Below are 19,891 nucleotides of genomic sequence, written 5' to 3'. Positions count from 1 at the left end.
GACTTCCTGACACACATGCACAAAGTGTTGCTGTTTAGACTTTGAACACGCCCACACTCTCACACATATTAGAAACATGCTTCATGAAACGCTTTCAGTTTGAGCGACACCGCTGCACTCAGACCGCTGCAAAGGTATTTCTTTTCTTCTTGTGTGTGTGTGTATCCACGATAAAACTATTGTTACAGCTTTTATTTTCAGGAGTGAGTCGTGTATTTTTAATTTAGCTAACTTTTGATTAAATGTTTTGGACTAAAGTTTCCAAACGTGATATGCACCTGCTTTATCCACTTTTCAAAATTGAATCTATGTACAAGTATAAAGAATTAATTTACTAACTGATACAACAGATGAGATTAATTTGTCGTTTAGGAAAACAGATAATTGTTCATGGCACAGATTCATGAAGATGCTGGAATCTTCATGAATCTATGATGTGAATCTCCTGTTCCACTACATCTCAAAGGTGCTCTACTGTTCTCACATATGGTGACTTTGGAGGCCTCTTGGGTGCAATGAACGCACTGTAATCTTCAAGAAACCAGCTTGAGATTATCCTGATCTTTGTGACATGGTGTATTATTCTGCACCTTGCACCTTTAGGCAAGTGTAGTTGTGATTTGGTGTTATATAAATAAAATACAATTGACTTGAAAAGGCAAGTCATGGCCAGGAATAACACTGATGCAGGCTGTGGTTTTTAAATGATGCTCACTTGGGGCCCAAATGTGCCTAATGCCATTATGCCTTCAACTGGTGCAGAACGCTGCCGCTCGCCTGTTGACCGGTTCAAAAAAAAGAGACCACATCACTCCGGTTCTCTGCTCTCTCCACTGGCTCCCAGTTGCCTTTAGGATTGATTTTAAAATCTTATTGCTGGCTTTTAAGGTTTTAAATGGCACTGCACCTTCTTACCTGTCAGAACTCCTTAGTACTTATCGCCCCAGGAGATCTTTGAGGTCAGCCGACCTGATGCTTTTAGATGTTCCCAGGTATAAATTAAAGACAAAGGGAGAGAGGGCGTTTGCTGTGGCTGCACCCAGACTGTGGAACAGTTTACCTCCTCACGTCAGACTCTCCAAAAGCCTAGAAACTTTTAAAACCGCTCTTAAAACTCACCTCTTTTCATTGGCTTTTAGAAAGGTTTAATTTATTTGTTTTATATATTTTTATTTTATTTTTATCAGCGAGGTGTTATTACGAAATTGTGTTCTATTGTATTTTTATCTGTATTTACTGTACAGCACTTTGGTCAGCCTTGGTTGTTTTTAAATGTGCTCTATAAATAAACTTGACTTGACTTGACTTGACTTATACCAGCACCACCAGACGGAAGTATTAATACAATGCATCGATCTGTGCATCCATGTTCATGTAACACCAACTTTTGACTGCCATTTGAATTTTGCCACAGAAATCAAGACTCATCAGACTAGGCAACATTTTTCCAATGTCTTATTGTCTGTTTTTGGCGCTATATAAATAACATTGAATTAAACCTGCTTCAAGGTTCCTTGTTAATTCAGAAATGCTCTTCTGCATACTTTGGTTGTAATGAGTGTTTATTTGAGGTACCATTGTCTCTGGTCATTCTTCCCTGACCTCTGACATCAACAAGGCCCAGAGAACTGCTGCTCACTTTACATTTTCCCTTTCAGAGTATTCTCTGTAAACCACAGAGATCACTGTGCAGTAAAATACCAGCAGATTAGCAGTTTCTGCAATACTTAGACCACCCTGTCCAGCACAAATAATCATACAACATTCAAAGTTTCTCAAATCACCTTTCTTCTTCATTCAGATGCAGTTTAGCAGCTTTACTGAATTAAACTGGGTGACAGGTGTATCCCACCAGAGGCCCTTTTTATGAAAGGCTAGAAAGTAGTTCAGGTACCCAACTGATGCAAACCTTGAAACTAACCTGCAAAAGCTGCAGAAACTCTGCTGCACATGTGTGAAGTATGCAGCTCAACTTGTTTGGTCCCGGTTGCCAAGATCGACCTATTTATAGAGCAACCTGGAGTGATTTAGAGAGCTGATAACCTCTGAGCATAACCGAGGTTGTGAGGTTTAGGGAAGCAAAAATAAGGAAATGATATCCTGGGCATGCCCAACTTGCTGTGTGAAAATGCAAATAAGCTCCTTAAGTAATTTAAGTGAGAGCATTTGCTTATGTTGACTCATTAGTACTTTTTGCCTTCATACTGAGCAGCACAGAGGTGCCGACCTCTGTCTTTTGTATTTAATTTGCTGTGTGTGTGTCACAGGAACAGAGAAAACGCTGTCTTACTTGCTGTGCATTCTTGACTTTCTGAGTCAGGAGTACTTGTAAAACAAAGCTTGTATAAAGTGGAGAAAAGGGTCAGACTTTGGTGTGTTATTTTAAGTTGTTGCTTACGTTATCTTCCTTTAATTATAGCAAGCTCAAAATAAGTGTAGCTCGACCCTCTTGGGTTGATGTGACTTTTTTTTGAAGCAATGAGTTTGCATGAGTAGAGCTAATGTTGTGGTTCAGCCCGCTCTTGTTTCAAAATGGCTTTCAGCGAAAACTCGAACAAAATGCTCCAGAGATCTTCAGGATTTTCTACCTACAATCTAAAAAATAAAAAACCCTTTAAATCTCTGTGATGGTGAGAAATGTTTTTAGAGTAATTCATAGCAAAATGCACAATTTCTTTTTTAAAGTAAAGCTTGTGTGGTTTATTAGATTATTCTGTTATTATATGTTACCTTATATATGTAATCAAAGTAGTTGAATTAGAATACTGCTGTAGATCACATTATACCCTTTAATATAGAGTGTGTGAGCTGTATGTAGTGTAGTTCTCATTATACTTTTGAGTTAACAGAACATATTCACATATTAGTTCATTAGATAAATGTGCATCACTCTGTATCCTTGATCTGCTGGGAATGTGTTACACTGTTTTCTTGACATGCTTAATTGTTGAATCATGAAGAGAAGGTTGTAAGCAGGAGACTCTGTGTCTAAAGACAGGGGAGATAGATAGACCACATTCCACACCCCCACCTTACAGAAAGCAGAGAAACAACTGCCGAGGTCATAACTTAGGCGCTGTAACAGAGAAAAAATGTGATGTTTTGGCTTTTACGACTAGCTGGGGGCCACTAGAGACTATAAAAAGCTGAGCAACCCGTCACCATTTTGAGACATGTGCCTGACCCTCTGGTAGCATCTCTCCCGTCCGGACGTTGTAATGCTCTGACTGTTGAATTGTATGGAAATAAATGATTGTTGATTGAGCATTTATACACCGAGTATTGTCCCTCCTTCAGCCCAAAGATTCAAAGAATTGGGAGATTTCAACAGGTTCGTTTTAGATTACTTACGTTTGAATCTTTTTTTGAGAGCAAATCTTGCTCTTAAAAATGATACCTAAGCTTACCTTCAGTTTTTTTTTGATGATCATGGACTATAAGCTCACCATGACACAGTAAAAACCTTTCCTTTCAGAATCTTTTTGAGTCCCTCTGCTCTTAAAATGTACCTGGTTAAAGTTCCATCTGAAAAAAGCAAAAAAAAAAAAAAAAACAGACATAAAAAAAGACACCTTTAATATAAAGCAGCTTTAATTAAAAAATAATAATTCTACTCTAAGGGGAATTCATGCTTAGATGAGGATTTCTGGTTGTCATCAGTGCAGATAGCTGCTGTCTTGATAAACTGAACGTCTGCTTCGTGAATAAATTTGGAGGAAACATGGTTCAAAACAGTTCACAACATAGAGCTGAAGAATATGAAGAACACAGAAAAATGTGAATTTCGACTCTACATGTGCTGAGACACAACAACAGTATGGCTAGCAGCTGCTATACACTAAAAACAGTTTTTACCTTTAAGTCTTACAAAACTTTCCTTTTTAAACTTTTCCAAAGAAACTTTTGAAAATAAACTGACTGACGTCGTCATTTTCATTTTCTGGGTGTAACATGGGGTGCACAATCTAAGGATCATGAACTTTTAATGATAAAAAAAATAGAAATTGCGCACATTTTTATTGTGAAACAAGAAAGAAGGAAATGTTCTCAAAAAATTTGTCTGAAAACATAAATGACCATATTTATCTGACCAATCACTCTGAGTATCCACAGAGTCATCCTTAGTTTTTCCTTTTTGCTTTAGTTAAGGTCCACGTAGAAAAAATTTAGCTGGTCACTAAAGTACACGTCAAAAACCTCACATTTCTCAAGGCATCGTGTTAATCAGCAGCAGGATAGTGCAGTCATATCAGGGCAGGGCGGTGCAGCGGTTTGGCTGTCGGCTCACAGGAAGCCTTTCTGTGTGGAGCTTGCATGTTTTCTCTGCGGCTTCTCGTTGGTTTCCTTCAGGTGCTCCTTCCTCCTCCCACAGTCCAAACACATGCACGTTAGGCGCTTTTTGAGTTTTTTGTTTTAAAATAATGTGTAGGTTTTTATTTTATAGGCTTTTGAGATAATTTTGGAGTCACATTAGAGCTGTTTGGGGGTTTTGGTTGGGGGTGTGAGATTGTGGTTTGACCCCTTTAACACTCATTAGTCTGTAGCCTGCTCTGTGACTGCCACCATGCTCTGATTAAAAACAATCTAAATCTGGTTAATAATTTAACAGTTCTCAGAACTTTAAACCCTGTCATTTCCTTCACGTTGACCTCAATGGCATTGGCTCTGTTCTCTAGTTTCAGTGTCTGCAGCCATACTTCAACCAAACAAACCAAACCTGAAGAAAAATGCAACTTTTATTCCTTCATATTTAAGAAGCCATTACTTCTCATGTTTTCTCATTTCTTCCCTGTTCTTATAACAGGAAGTGTTTTACTGAGGCACCTGTTAACAAGAAAAATAACCAAACCAAAGGAACAGCTGCTGTGGTGACAACGCACTGACAATGCCAGGAAGCTCGTCTACCATAGTCATGAAGCTGATATGTCAGCTTTTCTCGCTTTCTTTGTCCCCATTATCTGATTCATTTGTCTCTTAAAGATAAAAACCCAAAGAGATTGTGGGTCTTTTAAATGGTGTCGCAATCAATTTAAATAAATATCTGTGTGTTGCAGATGGAGTTTGCTTGCAGCCATGTTGTTTGCAACTGGAGTCCAGATGGACCAGGTGAGTTTCTCAAAGTGAATCTTTGCCAATGTGACAAATAATGCTCATGCTTGCTATAGTTAGAACCTTTCAAGTACATTAATCCGGTGAAATGTTGACATCTTTGACCCTGAGTTGCAGAACAGTCTGCGTCTGTTTGTATTAAGTGCCACCAAAAAGGAAGAGAGCGTGCATAACTGCTTAAACCTGTTATAACGAAGGGTTTTTCCTCCAACTATAGGCGTTTTTCCTATGGGGCCCGAGTATGACAACATAGTGCCAGTAAAACAACAAGCAGGTAATTTTTTCACTCATGCACTTGCAAAAAATGTGCACAAGCATGCAGCTCTCATGACGCTGATGGTGATGAACCGTTGCTTTTTTCTGGCCAGAGCGTTGATTAAATTCTCAAGAGCATTGCAGTGAAATAACAGGAAAGCATATTAAGTAGTAATGTGTGTGCGTGCGTGTGTGTGTGTGTGGGCATGCTTGCAAATGCAAGACAGACAAAGAGACGAACTGTGTAGGAGATGTAAAGATAGAGGTTCAACAAGGGAAAGTCCACACAGAGAAAAAGATGTCAGATAGCTCTAATTATCAAGATGTTAGAAGAGTGTGACAGTTAATGCTGATAAAACTAAAAAATCAGTCCAAATCAGTTTGGCTCCACCCCCATTGCCAGTAAAATTGAATTTCTCACCAACACAAATCAATTTCAGTGAAATTAATGTAAGAAATAAAGTAAATATTCCACATATCAAGTATTAACAAGTATTAACGCAGATCATAAAAACAAAAATCAAGATTTGTATTATTTGTTCTGCAGATAGATAGTAAATGGTTGGATAAGCACAACAGAATGGATGGATGGTGACAGATGGCCTGTAGAATTTTTTCTGAGTTCCTCAGGCCTTAAAATGTTGTTGGTTGAAGTTCAATCAGAAAAATCTAACAAAAAGACAGCATTTATTATAAAACAGCTTTCATATTTGCAGCTAGATAGATGGATATTAGGTCTCACAGTGAACGCTTTTATGACTTTTTGGCATTGATGTCACATGACTGTCAATGGTTCGGATTGTTTTGCAATGGTTTATGTGGTTCTTATGGTCCAGTGTGGTCGCAGCCATTCCCCATGTGATGGCCACTGATAACAATTTGCATATTGACGACTGCCAAATCGAGGCCACGGCCTATTGTTAGTGGTGCTAGGTTCAGATCATTTTGCGACGGTTTATGTGGTTCCATCTCATCATCTGAGATGGATGCAGTCACTTGGATCAGTGAAGAAATGTTGAGGCGAACAGAATAAAATTTCTGGGATTTCCTTGTCTGGATTATTGAGCATGCATTAAGACATTATTACTTTGGATTGTTTTCAGACTTCATGTTGCATTACTTCTAGGATTAATTCTGATTTCACTCCCAGTTTAGTTTCACTTTCACTTAGTCTTTGGTTAGGTAAGGGAACCAACATTATATGATTCGATTGGGGAAAAGGTCCCCTCTACTTCACCAGACTGAAAATCAGCAGCATGAAGTTTAAACTTTTTGGTTCAAATTTACATCAATAGGTATGGATGAGGTACAACACTGAGTGTTTCTTGTCTTGTGTTTCTACGGTGTATTGACAGACATACAGGCCTTTTGTGCTGGGGTGTTTTTTTCTGTTCTCAACCTCTTCTCCCATTAGCAGCTCAGTCTGAGTGGAGTTTTTTTCCCCTCTTCCTCTCACCTCATGTTATGAATTGTGTTGTTTTTTCCTATCAGCCTACCTCTCTGACATGTCTTCCCAATGTGATGTTTGTGTAAAGTTTGGTCAGAGGGCTCCTTTGTAAGTGTGCATGCGCCATTAGCGTGCTGCCTGCTGTAACCTATAATTTCCTTCGGGATTAATAAAGTATTTCTGATTTAGATTCTAATTTAAAATCTGTAAGACAGGGTGGAGGCTCTGTCATGGTTTGTGGCTGTATATCAACCAGAGGTGTTAAGCTCATTTTCATGCAGAAAAAAATGAAGCCGCTGCATGTCAGATGCTATCCAGAATGTACTATTTTTGCCTTACACCAACAGGAATAAATCATGGCTTCTGTTTCTGTTTGTTCATTTAAAGATAAAGGAGATAGTACTGAAATTAGTAAGATTACGGTCAGCTGATTAAAAAGCTCCTGGGTTTCCTAAAAAGGCCTGACATTCATGCTAATATATAGCTGACAGTTAGTATACAAGGAATAAACAATACAGAGTAGAAATGTGATAACTAAACTAAAGGGCAAGTGTGACCACCTGACTAATGTAATATTTTTTTGTTTGTTTGCTTGTTTTTAAGGAGAGTGAATTTTAAATTTACAACTCAAAATTTAAAGAGACAAAATCAGCTGTTAATTTTCACAATCTTTGATCGGATCAGCTGTAGCCATTTCCTTTAGGTCCATGGGTTGGTGGAAGTTTTATTCTGATAGACCTTTAATGTTTTAAGACAAGTTTTGAAAGAAGATTTTAAAAGGATCTCACATATGCACATCAGATAATGACTGCAGTGAGGTAATAAAGCCATAGCCTGGACTCTGCATGTCCTAGAGAACGTGTCACTTGATACGTTTTGCTTTTGTAGGCTATTTATTCAGTGTTTCCTTGTTACTTCAGATGAGGTTCCTCCACCGCTGCCCCCTCGTCGACTGAGGAAACCTCGGCCTACTTCTCTTCCTCTTTACAACAATTCCTCCTTCGAGCCTCCGTCTGCTCCTCCCTCCCTCCCTCCTCCTGTTCCTCCCAGACGTGAGTTTGATTTGCCAGTCTTTCCTTATGTTTTATATTTGATATTTAATCTTTCTCTCTCTCTCATTTCCTTTTTGCGTTTCATCAGTTGACAAGCTGGAAGGATTAACCAGGTTGAAGGCCAACGTCAACGTTGTCTCACTCAATGTTGGAAAACTGGTTGACACTAGTCAAGGTCAGGGGGCACACACATGCAAACACACTTCCTTCCAAGTTTTTTGGGGATTTTATTAATCTCTTTTCTTTCTTTGCTTATCAGACTCAGGCATGGAGACTTTTCAAAGGCCAGTGATTTGTGGGAAATGTAGTGCTGCTTTGTCATGTCTCAGTTCGTTACAGAAGAACGTGAGTGGTAATTTAATTGCCGAATTTTTTATTTCTTTGGATTCAACCAATTGATTAACTGGTTTCCACTGGACAAAGGTAGTTGAAACAAACAAAAGCAAATCCTCTTCTTCTTGTGCAGGTTTGGCGATGTGAGTTCTGTGGATATGAAAACAGCGTAGACGAAAGTTTAGCTGCTTTGTGCATTGGCCAGCGAGCCGGTGTGCGCAGTGATGACCTTTACCTGCCCAGACAGAGTGAAGACGACTATCAGAACTTAGAGGACACGCTAGTTGTTTTCTGCGTGGACACTTCTGGCAGCATGAGCGTTACTACAGAGGTGTGTGGATTGCATTATTCAAACACACTGCGGGTAAAATTCCTACAGTCATTGTTTATCAAAAGCTGGAGGCTACCCTTGTGGTTGCAAAAAGAGTTCTTGCATGATTCAAAAGCTTGTAGGATCGCCTTGAGCATAAAATAACTTGAAGTAAATGCATTTCTGTATGATTTTATCAGTCGTCAAGTCCTCAGTGAAGAATATTATTCCACTCTCATTTAAGTGTGTTGCTTTAGTTGATTGAGTTTTGCAGGCATCCATTTATGGACAGCTCTGTTAAGGTCCTGCCACAGAACAGGACGTGCCACAGCGTTTCAGTGAGTTTGAGGTCTGGACTCTGAATTGGATCATCTGGATTCTTTTCTTTTTTAGACATTCAGTTGTAGATTTTGTGTGTTCTTGTCCTGTTGTATGATATAATTTGGACAAAGCTTTAGCTGTCGGACAGATGGGCTTACATTTGATTCTAAAATAAAGAATGGTATGCAGAGGAGTTGTTGGTTGACTCAATGACAACAAGGTGCCCAGGTCCTGTAGCTGCAATCAGCATCCACACAATATAGGTGTTTATGATGATATGCTGTGTTTGGGTTTCACTCTACATTGTGGCCAAACCTCCCACTTTGATCTCGTCTGTGCAGTCTTGTCTCTGTCAAGTTTTGTGTTTTGCTCAGATGCAAGATTATTTACTTTTTATTTATTTATTTATTTTAGACAGAGAGAGAGAGAGAAAAGGGTTTCTTCTGGCAATCCTTCCAAACAAGCCGTACTTGTTCAGTCTTTTTCTAATGGCACTGTCAAGATTTTTTACATTTAACATGCTAACTCAGTCTGAGATGCACCTCTCAAGTTTCTTGCAGTTTATGTAAGCACTGCACAATCTGTTCTTCGGGTGGACTTACTGGGACATCCACTCTTAAAAAGATTGTGGCATTGTGGTAACATATAGCTAAATACCAAAATGTCTGCTGTCATCGAGGTGCCTACACTCACTTGTTATCAGTTAAACAAGTGTAATTAATTAGCAGCACCTGGCTGCTACTTACCTTCTGAATACCTGTAGTAGCAGTAAAGAGACATTCAGTTTTCCACAGTTGAAACCTCTTTTCCACATGATTGTAGGTTAATTAAATCACAATAAAACTCCATTTGAAATGTTCAGTCTTATCATGTTTGCTCTGCTTTAGGTTCCATCAAGCAATGGCTCTGTAACATACGTATCCAGACTAGAGGTGAGAGGATAATTTGTTGTGGTTTGATTGGCTGAGCTGCATTAACATAATCATTTTGTTTTAAAGTTTGTGCTGTTTTGGTATGTCTTCACAGGGTATGCAGGATGCCCTCTACAGGGCACTATTCACCATAAAGCAACGGTCCCCTCATCGGAGGGTGGCTCTGGTGACATTTAACGATGAGGTAGGAGATGTAGCGGTAGTAGTAGTAGTATTAATTATAACACTGATTCTTGTATGCTGCTTTTTTGAATCTTTCTTTTTTGTGAACATTTAAATACAAATATAAGTGTTATCCCATCCAACTAGCATGTGGTAAAAGATTGTAAAAGGTGTTTAGTATTCATTATGTCTTTGGACTCCAGAAATCACAATGAGAACAAATCATTATGGTTGATTCAGACTGAACCTGGGGTCCTTATCAGGAGTGGGGATGCTAAAGCTTTAGGTATTTTGCTGTCTACCTTAAAACAACGACAACAAAAACTAAATTTTTTTTTTTTACCTTTTACTCTACTGTTACATTTTTTTTTTTACTTCCATGCGATCTTTCTCATTTTTTGAGTAGAATAGAATAGAAAAGCCCTTTATTGTCTTTCCTATGGTTTTGGGGGTTTTTTTGGCCAATTTTAATCTATATGAATATATAATCGTGTCACTCAAGATATAATGAATATTTAATTGCATTCCTCTATGTTGCTATAACTAAGTACATTGCTCCAGTTTTACCTCAATGTTGTAAAATAGAAAAATCAGTGGAGCAGATCATAAGACGTCCTTGTTCATAGAACCAGACTTATAAAGTCCATTGAATCCCTTATTTATCACTACATGAGAGAATTTTAAATGTTTTCCTGTTTTTGTCCCCTTTGGACCTTGCATAATTGACAGTTATGTAGCCTGGCCCACAAAAACAAGAGGACTTCCTGTTTACCATGATGAACTGTCATGCTCTGTAGAAGATGGCTCTTCAGCAGACAGAAGGGAGAAGCAATCTGCCCTCATCTGCCAGAGAATTTGTTTTTTTGTCAAAATTTGAATTAAATGTTGAAGACATTAAATGAAGAAGACCTTATAAATCTCCTGCCCCTGGAGTACTCTAACTACATTCTGCTGGTTTCACAGGTTGTAATATATGGTGATGGTACTAGTGCTCCTATCACACTCAGGGATTGGGCGCTAGTTGACTACGACCATATATGGGAAAAGGGTGTGACTTACCACATCCCACACTGTATCGCTGAGACCTACAACCACCTAATACAGAGGGTCAAAGAGTAAGTGTTAGAAGTGTTTTAGAAACATGGAAGAATGCTCTGTACAGTCTGAAACACTCTTTGTTTTCTCCACATCTCTGACTCTAGACTCAGGGAACATGGAGCCACGTGTCTTGGTCCCGCAGCATTAGCCTCCGTTGCCATGGCTTCAAGGTACCCCGGGTCAAAAGTGAGTAAATGAGCGGTCAGATATCAGATTGGGACAACTGAGTGCTGTGACTGTCACCACTATTAACAAGAACCTTGCGGCTGTTGTGATTTACAGGTCATTTTATGTACTGATGGCAAAGCAAACATCGGACTGGGAGAGATGGAGGAAGCTCCCTCTCTGACTCCTTCTGCCTTTACTCCATATTTCTATACTCAGCTGGCTCTAGATGCGGTACAGAAGGGGTAAGGGCTCACATGCATGCACAAAGTTGTTGAGCATTTGTCAAGGGACAGGATGAAGTTTACAGACTCTTGTGCGGCAGGTAAATGATTGCTCACCAGAGACATGGTTAACGCAATTAAACATTGACAAATGCTCAATGTTTAATTGCGTTAACCATGTCTCTGGTGAACAATCATTTACCTGCCACACAAGAGTCTGCCTCAAAGTCAGACAGGCACCACCTCTGCTCCTAAACACAGCAGCTGATAAGAATAGTCCTGTTTTGTTTTGCAGATTTAAGTGTAAACTTCATCCTGTCCTCTTCGAGTATTGAAATTGTGTGGTATTTAGAGATATTCCTGTCAAATATTGATCGTAGGCGATCGTGACTCAAGAGTTGGGAGTTTGCCTTGTAATCGGAAGGTTGCTGGTTCGAGCCCTGGCTCCAACAGTCTCGGTCGTGGTGTCCTTGGGCAAGACACTTCACCCGTTGCCTACTGGTGGTGGTCAGAGGGCTCGGTGGCACCAGTGTCTGCCACCGCCGCCATCACCTGTGTGTGAATGGGTGGATAACTGGATGTGTAAAGCGCTTTGGGGTCCTTAGGGACTAAGTAAAGAGCTATACAAATATAGATAAATGGCCATTTACCATTTCAAATCTTTTACTTTTTTCTGTTTACAGAGTATATTTGTTTTAATTTTAATTACACAGTCCCGATCAAAAGTTTATGAACACTTGAAAAATGACAAAAAAAATCACATTTTGCATGGTTGGATCTTAACAAGGTTCCTGACAGAACAGATTCAAGTGCAGACTGTGTAATTAAAGCAAAAGATTTTTATTTTCAATACCAGCTGATCAAAAGTTTAGGACCGCATGCCTTTAAAAGGCCAAATTTGTGCAAAAATGTGGGTTCATTGTCATTTTCTGTCAGATAGTCACACTGTCATGATGTTCTGATGGCAAAGGCAAAAAAACGTCCCTTTTTGAACGTGGTCGGGTTGTTGAACTGCATAAGCAGAGTCTCTCGGAACATGCCATCGCCTCTGAGGTGGGACGCAGTAAAACAGTCATTTGGAATTTCTTAAATGATCCTGGGGGTTATGGAACAAAAAAGTCAAGTGGAAGACCCAAAACAATTTCACCAGCACTGGATCCAATTGGCTGTCTGTCAAGACACTGGACAATTCCCGAACCAAATTAAGGCCGTTACTGGTGCCAACTGCAGCCCCCTAACCATCAGACAGCATATAGTTTGAAGGGCCTCAAAAACAAAAAACGTCTTCAATGGTATCGTCTCCTTGAATGCCACAGAATTGACCATGTGGACTTTGCAAGAGAGAACTAAACATGGGACATTGAAAGGTGGAATAAAGTTTATTCTCTGATGAAAATTTTTTTTAACCTTGATGGTCCTGATGGTTTCCAACGTTACTGGCATGACAAGTAGATCCAACCTTAGATGTTTTCTATGCGTCACAGTGGAGGGGACACAATAATGGTCTGGGGTGATTTTTCCTTCAGTTTAACAATGGAGCTTGTGCAGAGGCATCAAACGGCCACTGATTTCTGTTTTGGGGGCAATTACAGGGTTTTTTTTTTTGGAGGTGTGGTCCTAAACTTTTGATCAGCTGTAAAACAGCTGATTTCAGTTTAAGCATTGTTTTCAATAAATTATGCATGCTCAAAAAACCTCCCATTTCTTCTTATTGCATGTTGAAGCTCTACTTGGAACCTTGTTAAGATCCAGCCATGCAAAATATGATTTGTTTTGCCATTTTTCAAGTATAAACTTTTGATTGGGATTGTAAAAATAAAACCGTCAGTCAAAATAAAACAGTGGGGGAAAAAAAAGAAAAAAAAAAGAAATGCTTGTGAGGAGAGGTTCACAATGACCAGAATCTGGAACAGAACAAAGACGTCAACATCTGGTGAAGTTTAAGAGCCTTTACTCCAGTGCAAATCAGTTGACTTGTAGCTTATCAGCACAAAAAAGTCACTTTGTTGGGATAAACAAAGTAAAAACTGGAAACATATGCTTTGTTCTGGAGTAGAAATGGAGAATTTACTACTAAGACTTCATTTTACAGCTACATGCTACAGTTTGTACACTCTTTTATATACTCTTTGCACATGTACTCTACAGCATTCCAGAATTCAGACTCACCTGGCTACAGCAGGGTGTCTAGCTCAAACCTTTGAACTTTTCACATCTGCATGAACTGAGCACATCAGCCACAAGACCTGTCTAATTCTGTGAAAAACATATCTCTTTCTTTCCTTTTTCAGAGTCATAATATCAGTAATGACTTTTGAAGGGACAGACTGTCGCCTGGCTGATATTGGTAAACTGGCAGATGCTACGGGAGGAAGAGTGAGATAGACACAAATTAATTCACACAAGCAAACACAAAGAAGAACATATTACTGTAACTCTTGCTCCTTGGCTTGCGCAGGTAAATATTGTCAGCATTGGCACGGTAGCAAGAGAGATTCAATCGGTCTCCGAAGATAACGTCCTAGCTACAGGAGTCAAAGCAACCCTGCTCGCTTCTGATGGAGTGTGAGTGGCAACGTAAAAACACTGCCACATAAACATTTTACATACTCGATTGTATGTTAGTCTAATAACAATAATAATATAGAGTGGTGCAGTGGTATCCAAAATATTAATTTCCTTTGTTTCCTTCTTTTATTTTCACTCTTCTCTCTCTTTCACTTTAGGTATTTTCCATATGAGGATGAAAACAATCACAAACTGGTAAGAGAGATTGGGAATGTCACCAAAGGTCTGGAGATCACCTTCCAGTTTGCTGTAAAACCAGATTTTATGGAATGTAGGTCAACTCTGCTGTATTATTACTGCTTAAAAATCATTTTTAGTGCAGAAAGCATTTAATAGAATCAACCAAAGTCTAATCTATTTTGTTATATATTGGTCTGTATTCACCAGTTTTTCTCCAGAAAGGAATGCTTCCATTCCAAATGCAGCTCAGCTTCAAGACCAGAGACCAACACAGAATCACTCGCATCATCACCGAACAGCGACCAGCAACTACCTGCAGGTAAAAAGCTGGAGCTGGGTGTTAAATACTTTTAGAATCATTAACTTAAATGTGTTCCAGTTAATCATAAAATATATTTATATATTTAATTTCATCTTGTTTATCTGTCTGTCTGAAGTCGGATTTTTGCAGGTAGACTTAACATGGCAGTGCTCGATGTTCACTGCGCACAGCTCTGTGCCAGTTTAACCATGGAGGGTAAAGTGCAGGAGGCACAAAGGCAGCTGAAAGCACAGCAAGACCTGCTGCAACAAGTCAGGTATGAGTCTTGTAGAGGATACATGGAGAAAAAGGTAATAATGAATGCACATATGAGAGATTCAGTAGCCAGCTATTAAGGCACTGATAATGTATGCTGCATGCTATTGTTGTGATGAATCCTGTAAAAAGTCAATTTGGTGAATTTGGACCTAAGTCAATGAAAGCCAGACCGAAATCTGTTTTTACTACAAGCATTTTTATTATTATGGTTTACACAAAATTTATAAGAAATGTGAAGAAGTGTTTACTTTGTAGAAGTGACAGAAAGTGGCTAAAACAACTCTATATAGATCCCAGATAATATAGCTACTGTTTTCTGCAACATTTGGCCACTCAGTGTTTCAGGAATTAAATTTGAGACACCACGTGCATAAAATGGTCATTAAACTTTATCATACAGAGAAAAGAAGCTCGAGTTCTCCTAAAAACAAACTAACTTACCTTAGTATTCTTTTATATAGTCCAAACGTAAAGTGTTACACATTATGTTGAGGAATAATTATGCAAATATTCTCAACTTTATTACTTTTGTGTAGTTACTGCTGCCTGCCTTTGTAGGAAAGATATTTTCCAAGTGTGGCATTTAATCTCTTGTCACTATTTTATTACTACCGGACATTTAAACTTTTATAAATATTCAGATTATTATTTTTTAAATCCCTATAACAATAAATAGCAAAGCAGATATGTATGCAGATCTTAGTACACATTGAATGGGGGGGATCTAGACCCATCAGTTCACCTGTACTGTGGGGCCACTGAGCCACCACCTGATCATTTTACGTTAACGGTTGAAGTGAGTAGAAGAAAGTGGAATGGTTTTAAGGGGTTAGAGTTCAAGTGTGTGTGTGACTTTACTGTGTTGTAGGCAGTAACAGTGCCTCTTTCTAAACTACAGCAAGTGGAGGCCAATCCAAAAGGAAGAGAGTATGTATGGTAACTGGATGGAAACCATGACGACAATTTGTGAGGACATTACCACGGAATCCCAGGTATTCATACACTTTTTTAATGAAGACAATTAGATGAAATATCACACAGTGAGTTGTATCATTATATAAACCCTTTGTTTATGTAGCATGAACATTTTGGAAGTATTCATATTTTTTTTTATTTTTACATGTGTCAGATGTTGTGTTTGTCTGTGACTGAGCAGGCAAAGATTTGGAAAATCGTACTTTTATACAACTGCCAATCAAGCAGCACAAGAATTCATGAAACATTAATCAGATGTTGTGCACTCGTAATCTTTCTTTTTTTATTTGTTTTTTGTCTGCACATACATTGCAACAGATCAACAACAAAGTTGATACTAACTTCTAACAGTCGTAAATATGAAAATATAGCCCTCACCCTATAAATTTTAACTTGAGTAAATACTAAACTCAGAGTGAGAATGAGCTTATTGAACTCCATCACAGCCCCTTAATGGTCAGCACCTTTCAAGCAACCACAGTGAATAAAGTTTTTATAGCTACTTTTTGAACCTCTCCATAGACGAAAATTTTGCAATTAGTGCAAGAGTACAAGATCCACTGGAACAAGATATTAGATTTTGTTTATTGGTCTGTTTATGAGTTTGTAAAAAATAGTTATTCACAGATTATCAATTTTTTTACATCTATTACAGCTGACTCTTTCTGATGAAGCAGCTAAGGTGGTGTACCAGATGAAGAGAGCCAGCAGTGTCAGAAACAACAACAACAGCAGCAACACAGTTAATGTCCAAAAGAAGACCACAAAGAAGAAAAAGGCTGTCATGGAGGCTGTGTAAATTAAAAGACAAAACAAAACTGTTTATTAAGCAATTAATTTTACAGCAGTGAGAGAACCATAGTTTCTTTTTATTTAAGAAGCCCAGAGTACAGACAGGCAAATGTATATGACTAAAAATCTTCTGTGTCTGAGATGCTGTTGTACAATAGATTCAATAAGAGCTCCTACCTCTTTGCTTATTCCACGCCTAATTATTGAGCTGGAAATGGATACAATTTTTCCAACACTGATCTACTCTAGAAAAACTGTACGAGGAGTTTTATCACATTTTTAAATGCAAAATCTCATAAACTGAAGAATTTAGAGTGGTTGTAACTGATTTCGTAGAAGCTGTTACGATTATAGTTTTCTTTGTATTGTAATTATATTTCTTAATAGTCTACAACAGAGATGGGCAGTAACGAGTAAAGTAAGGCATTAATACTGCAAAAAAGGTCATTAGATTACTGTTACTTTCCCGTAAGCACGCTGCGTTACTGCGTTACTCTCACATTGCGTTTGTGAGAGTGTCTCATGACAATGACATAAGCGAGTGCGACGTTCGTGGCAACTGTGTGCAGATCAACAATGGATAATATAACGAGTGCAGGAGTATGAGGTGCAGTATTTAATGCGTGGAAGTACTGACCTTACTTTGAGTTTGATTCCGTAAAAAGTGACAAAATCATCAGCATCTGCTGCTCACTGTCTGGGAAGAAAATTTCTTTTTACAGGGAAAAAACCCCTAATCTTCAGAGCAAGCACTGAGTATGCTGCCACGGCAATGTGAAATTCAAAGAGAAACTCCCAGATCCTTCCTCTGACTTGACCACTGCGGCATACCTGCACCAGGGCAAACATCCGCCTACCCCACTTTTTTATTTATTTTCTGCTGTGTTTTACTTGCATCTATTTGAAAGAGTGAGTGTAAACACCAAAAAATTGTTTTATTTTATGTGCAGGAATGTGCAGAAAATAGGTTTAAATGTTAAACAAATTACTTCCAGTCAGAGAATGGTGCATATAATTTAATTTTTGCTTGATGCATTAAGTTAAAATATTAAAACTAATAAAACTAGTTTTAAAAGGAGACTTTTTCATTTGATTACACTTTGTATGATGGATTGTGCAGAAAAAGTAGAATTGGGCTGAAAGATCTATCGCTTTATCACCTATTCAGGTTGTAAATCATGTTTTTAAAAAGTCAGTTCAAGTAATGGGATTACTTTTGAGGGGAAATAATCAGTAATTAGTTACTGATTACTGTCAATTTGGTCATGACAATTTGCATATTAATAATCAAGGAACTGACCTCCCAGTCCATTGTTCCTTCAGTGGGCTGGTTTCAGTCATTATTCAAATGTACTGTTTATAAGACTGGGGAAACCTGCAGTCAGCTGAGACTGAACAAGTCACTGTGACGAAACGTTTCTCCCACTGACAACGCTAAGTCCAGAACATAATCAACCTTTTGAGACTGTCAATTTGATCCAAATATTTAGACCAAATTGAACTTTCTACACAAATGACAAAAAAAAATTATTGGCCAAATTAAAGTCAAATTTGAAGTGTGATTGCAACAAATAATTCTTTTGTTGAATTTATCATATGTAGACCATACAGGTTCTTTTAGTATCAAGGACTGTTGTTTCTGAATTAAGACTGACAAAAAGTTTATGAGAACTGCCTTAAATCAGTCAGCAAAAAATGTAGCCAGACAAATGTGCTTTTATTTGATTTCTGTTTTAGAGGAATTTTTGTAAAACAAAATGAAACAGTTTTATTTGTTTCATGTGTAATAAATGAACGTGTTTGACATTTCTAAATTAGTCCTGTTTTTATTATATTACAAGAATATTGTTTTTAGTAATGCGATAATAATGCGATTTCATGTGGGATTATTCTGATCTTTACTGGAATTCACATCTGTGACATCAAGCAGTAAAATGTATAATGACAAAAATGTATGAATAACAGCAAATTCATTATATAGTGAAGCACATTTAAACTGATCTATGTTTGATGATATTCATTTGTTGCGGGATTTGCTCGCGTTTTTGTGGCTGGGTGTCCTGTGAGGACCGTAGGTGATGTGTGTGTGAGCATGCGCGTGAGGAGACGCTGTGAGCGCAAAAAATGTCGCGGGTAGAGACGGTGACGGGGGCAGCGTTCTAACGGGCTACAGCCTATGCAGTGTGTATTTGAATGTGCAGTACCGTTATTAAAGCCTCATCCCTTCAGTATCTCAGGTGTCTTGGCTAATTTCTGCCTGCCTCACTACTCCACAAAAGTGGGGGGATTTAACCCCAAAGTAGGACAAAACTTCGGCCCTGGAGGAAGTATCTGTCAGGGTCCTGGGACTGGGCGACCCAGGACCCCTGGGCAGTCATGGACCTGTGTTATTGTTGTGTATTTTGGTGTTGCTTCCCCTTCTCTGTGCTTGTGTATATGTGTGTGTGTGTGTGTGGGTGGCTGAGCACTTGTTTATAGGCGGCGTCAGGCCTGGAGGGTGTGGCCCTGCAAGGGGACTGGCCACACCCGAAGCCACACACCTGCTGCTGATCAGGCCTCGTCGGGGGAGCTACTTAAGAGAGTCTTGGCGCTCCCACCGACGCGGGATCATTGCTTGGGACTCCACGTTAGTTACCCAGTTTAGGTTTTGGTCGTGTAGTGTATGCCTGCCATTGTTCAGTGTCCTGACTGCTGCCGCTATTGTTTCCCGCAGGAGGAGCGTGGAAGGCTTAAGGAGCAGCGAGCACCGGGAGTGCAGACACGGGAGCAGAGAGCACTTGGAGGACACGACACGGGAGTCTGGGGAAAAACACGGGGATTTATTGTTGTTTGATATCACCCTCTGTAAATAAACGCACTGCTTGAACTTTGAGCTCTGCGCCTGGGTCCTCCTTCCCCACATCCCCACGGTCTGCCAGCCAGACCGTGACAGAATCTCCCCTTGCATCTCCCGACCACGGTCAGGGGACCGACGGTGAGGAATGGCTAGTAATTTTACTCCTATTTGATGGGCACAACCAAACAGTTCATGACAAGCTTATGTATCAGTATGTTTTTGCTGTTGTAGCAAAAACGGTTTGTCTTTAGATAGTGAGTCAGGCTTTACTTTCTCAAACTATATGATACTACAAGACAGAAAGAAAAATAACTTAAACTTTACTATGAGATGCAATCAACACATATACAGTTATATGAGGTAGAAATGATTGTTTTCTAATTAAGAGACATTATATTCTGAAACTACTATAATAGTTTTTTTTTTAGCCAATACCAAAAATGGCTTCAGATACTGAAACGTCTCTTTTTAATTTCAAACTATTTAAAAAAGTTTGAGATTTAAATTTTGATTAAACAAAACAAGCACAGTAATAATGCTGCTTTGAGCTCT

General features: G+C 38.8%; 1 protein-coding gene across 2 annotated transcripts; it reads left to right on the top strand.

Moving 5' to 3' along the window:
- Window positions 1-88: 88 nt before the first annotated feature.
- LOC146674200 (circularly permutated Ras protein 1) lies at window positions 89-18,292 on the top strand. 2 transcript variants are annotated; one of them, XM_085394934.1, is made up of 19 exons: window positions 89-134; window positions 5,055-5,106; window positions 5,327-5,383; window positions 7,732-7,863; window positions 7,952-8,038; window positions 8,123-8,208; window positions 8,330-8,527; window positions 9,715-9,759; window positions 9,854-9,943; window positions 10,885-11,036; window positions 11,124-11,205; window positions 11,302-11,429; window positions 13,700-13,784; window positions 13,867-13,973; window positions 14,135-14,247; window positions 14,364-14,475; window positions 14,594-14,734; window positions 15,635-15,728; window positions 16,367-18,292. In XM_085394934.1, the coding sequence occupies exons 2-19, from the start codon at window positions 5,055-5,057 to the stop codon at window positions 16,508-16,510; spliced, it is 1,905 nt and encodes a 634-aa protein (XP_085251060.1). In that variant the 5' UTR covers window positions 89-134; the 3' UTR covers window positions 16,511-18,292. The 2 variants fall into 2 exon arrangements, with proteins under 2 accessions (XP_085251060.1, XP_085251067.1); XM_085394941.1 differs by lacking the exon at window positions 7,732-7,863.
- Window positions 18,293-19,891: the final 1,599 nt, after the last annotated feature.

The sequence above is a fragment of the Rhamphochromis longiceps genome, linkage group LG3 (genome assembly GCF_057381845.1).
Source record: "Rhamphochromis longiceps isolate RC_006_pf linkage group LG3, R_longiceps_female_GT1.1, whole genome shotgun sequence".
Classification (NCBI taxonomy): Eukaryota; Metazoa; Chordata; class Actinopteri; order Cichliformes; family Cichlidae; genus Rhamphochromis; species Rhamphochromis longiceps.
This window is presented reverse-complemented; position numbering and strand designations above follow the sequence as displayed.

Coding starts and splice junctions, on each gene's coding strand:
- LOC146674200 (XM_085394934.1), top strand. CDS start 5,055: ATGGAGTTTGCTTGCAGCCATGTTGTTTGCAACTGGAGTCCAGATGGA. Junction 8,528..9,714: donor GCATGAGCGTTACTACAGAG/GTGTGTGGATTG, acceptor GCTCTGCTTTAG/GTTCCATCAAGCAATGGCTC. Junction 11,206..11,301: donor CAAGGTACCCCGGGTCAAAA/GTGAGTAAATGA, acceptor TGTGATTTACAG/GTCATTTTATGTACTGATGG.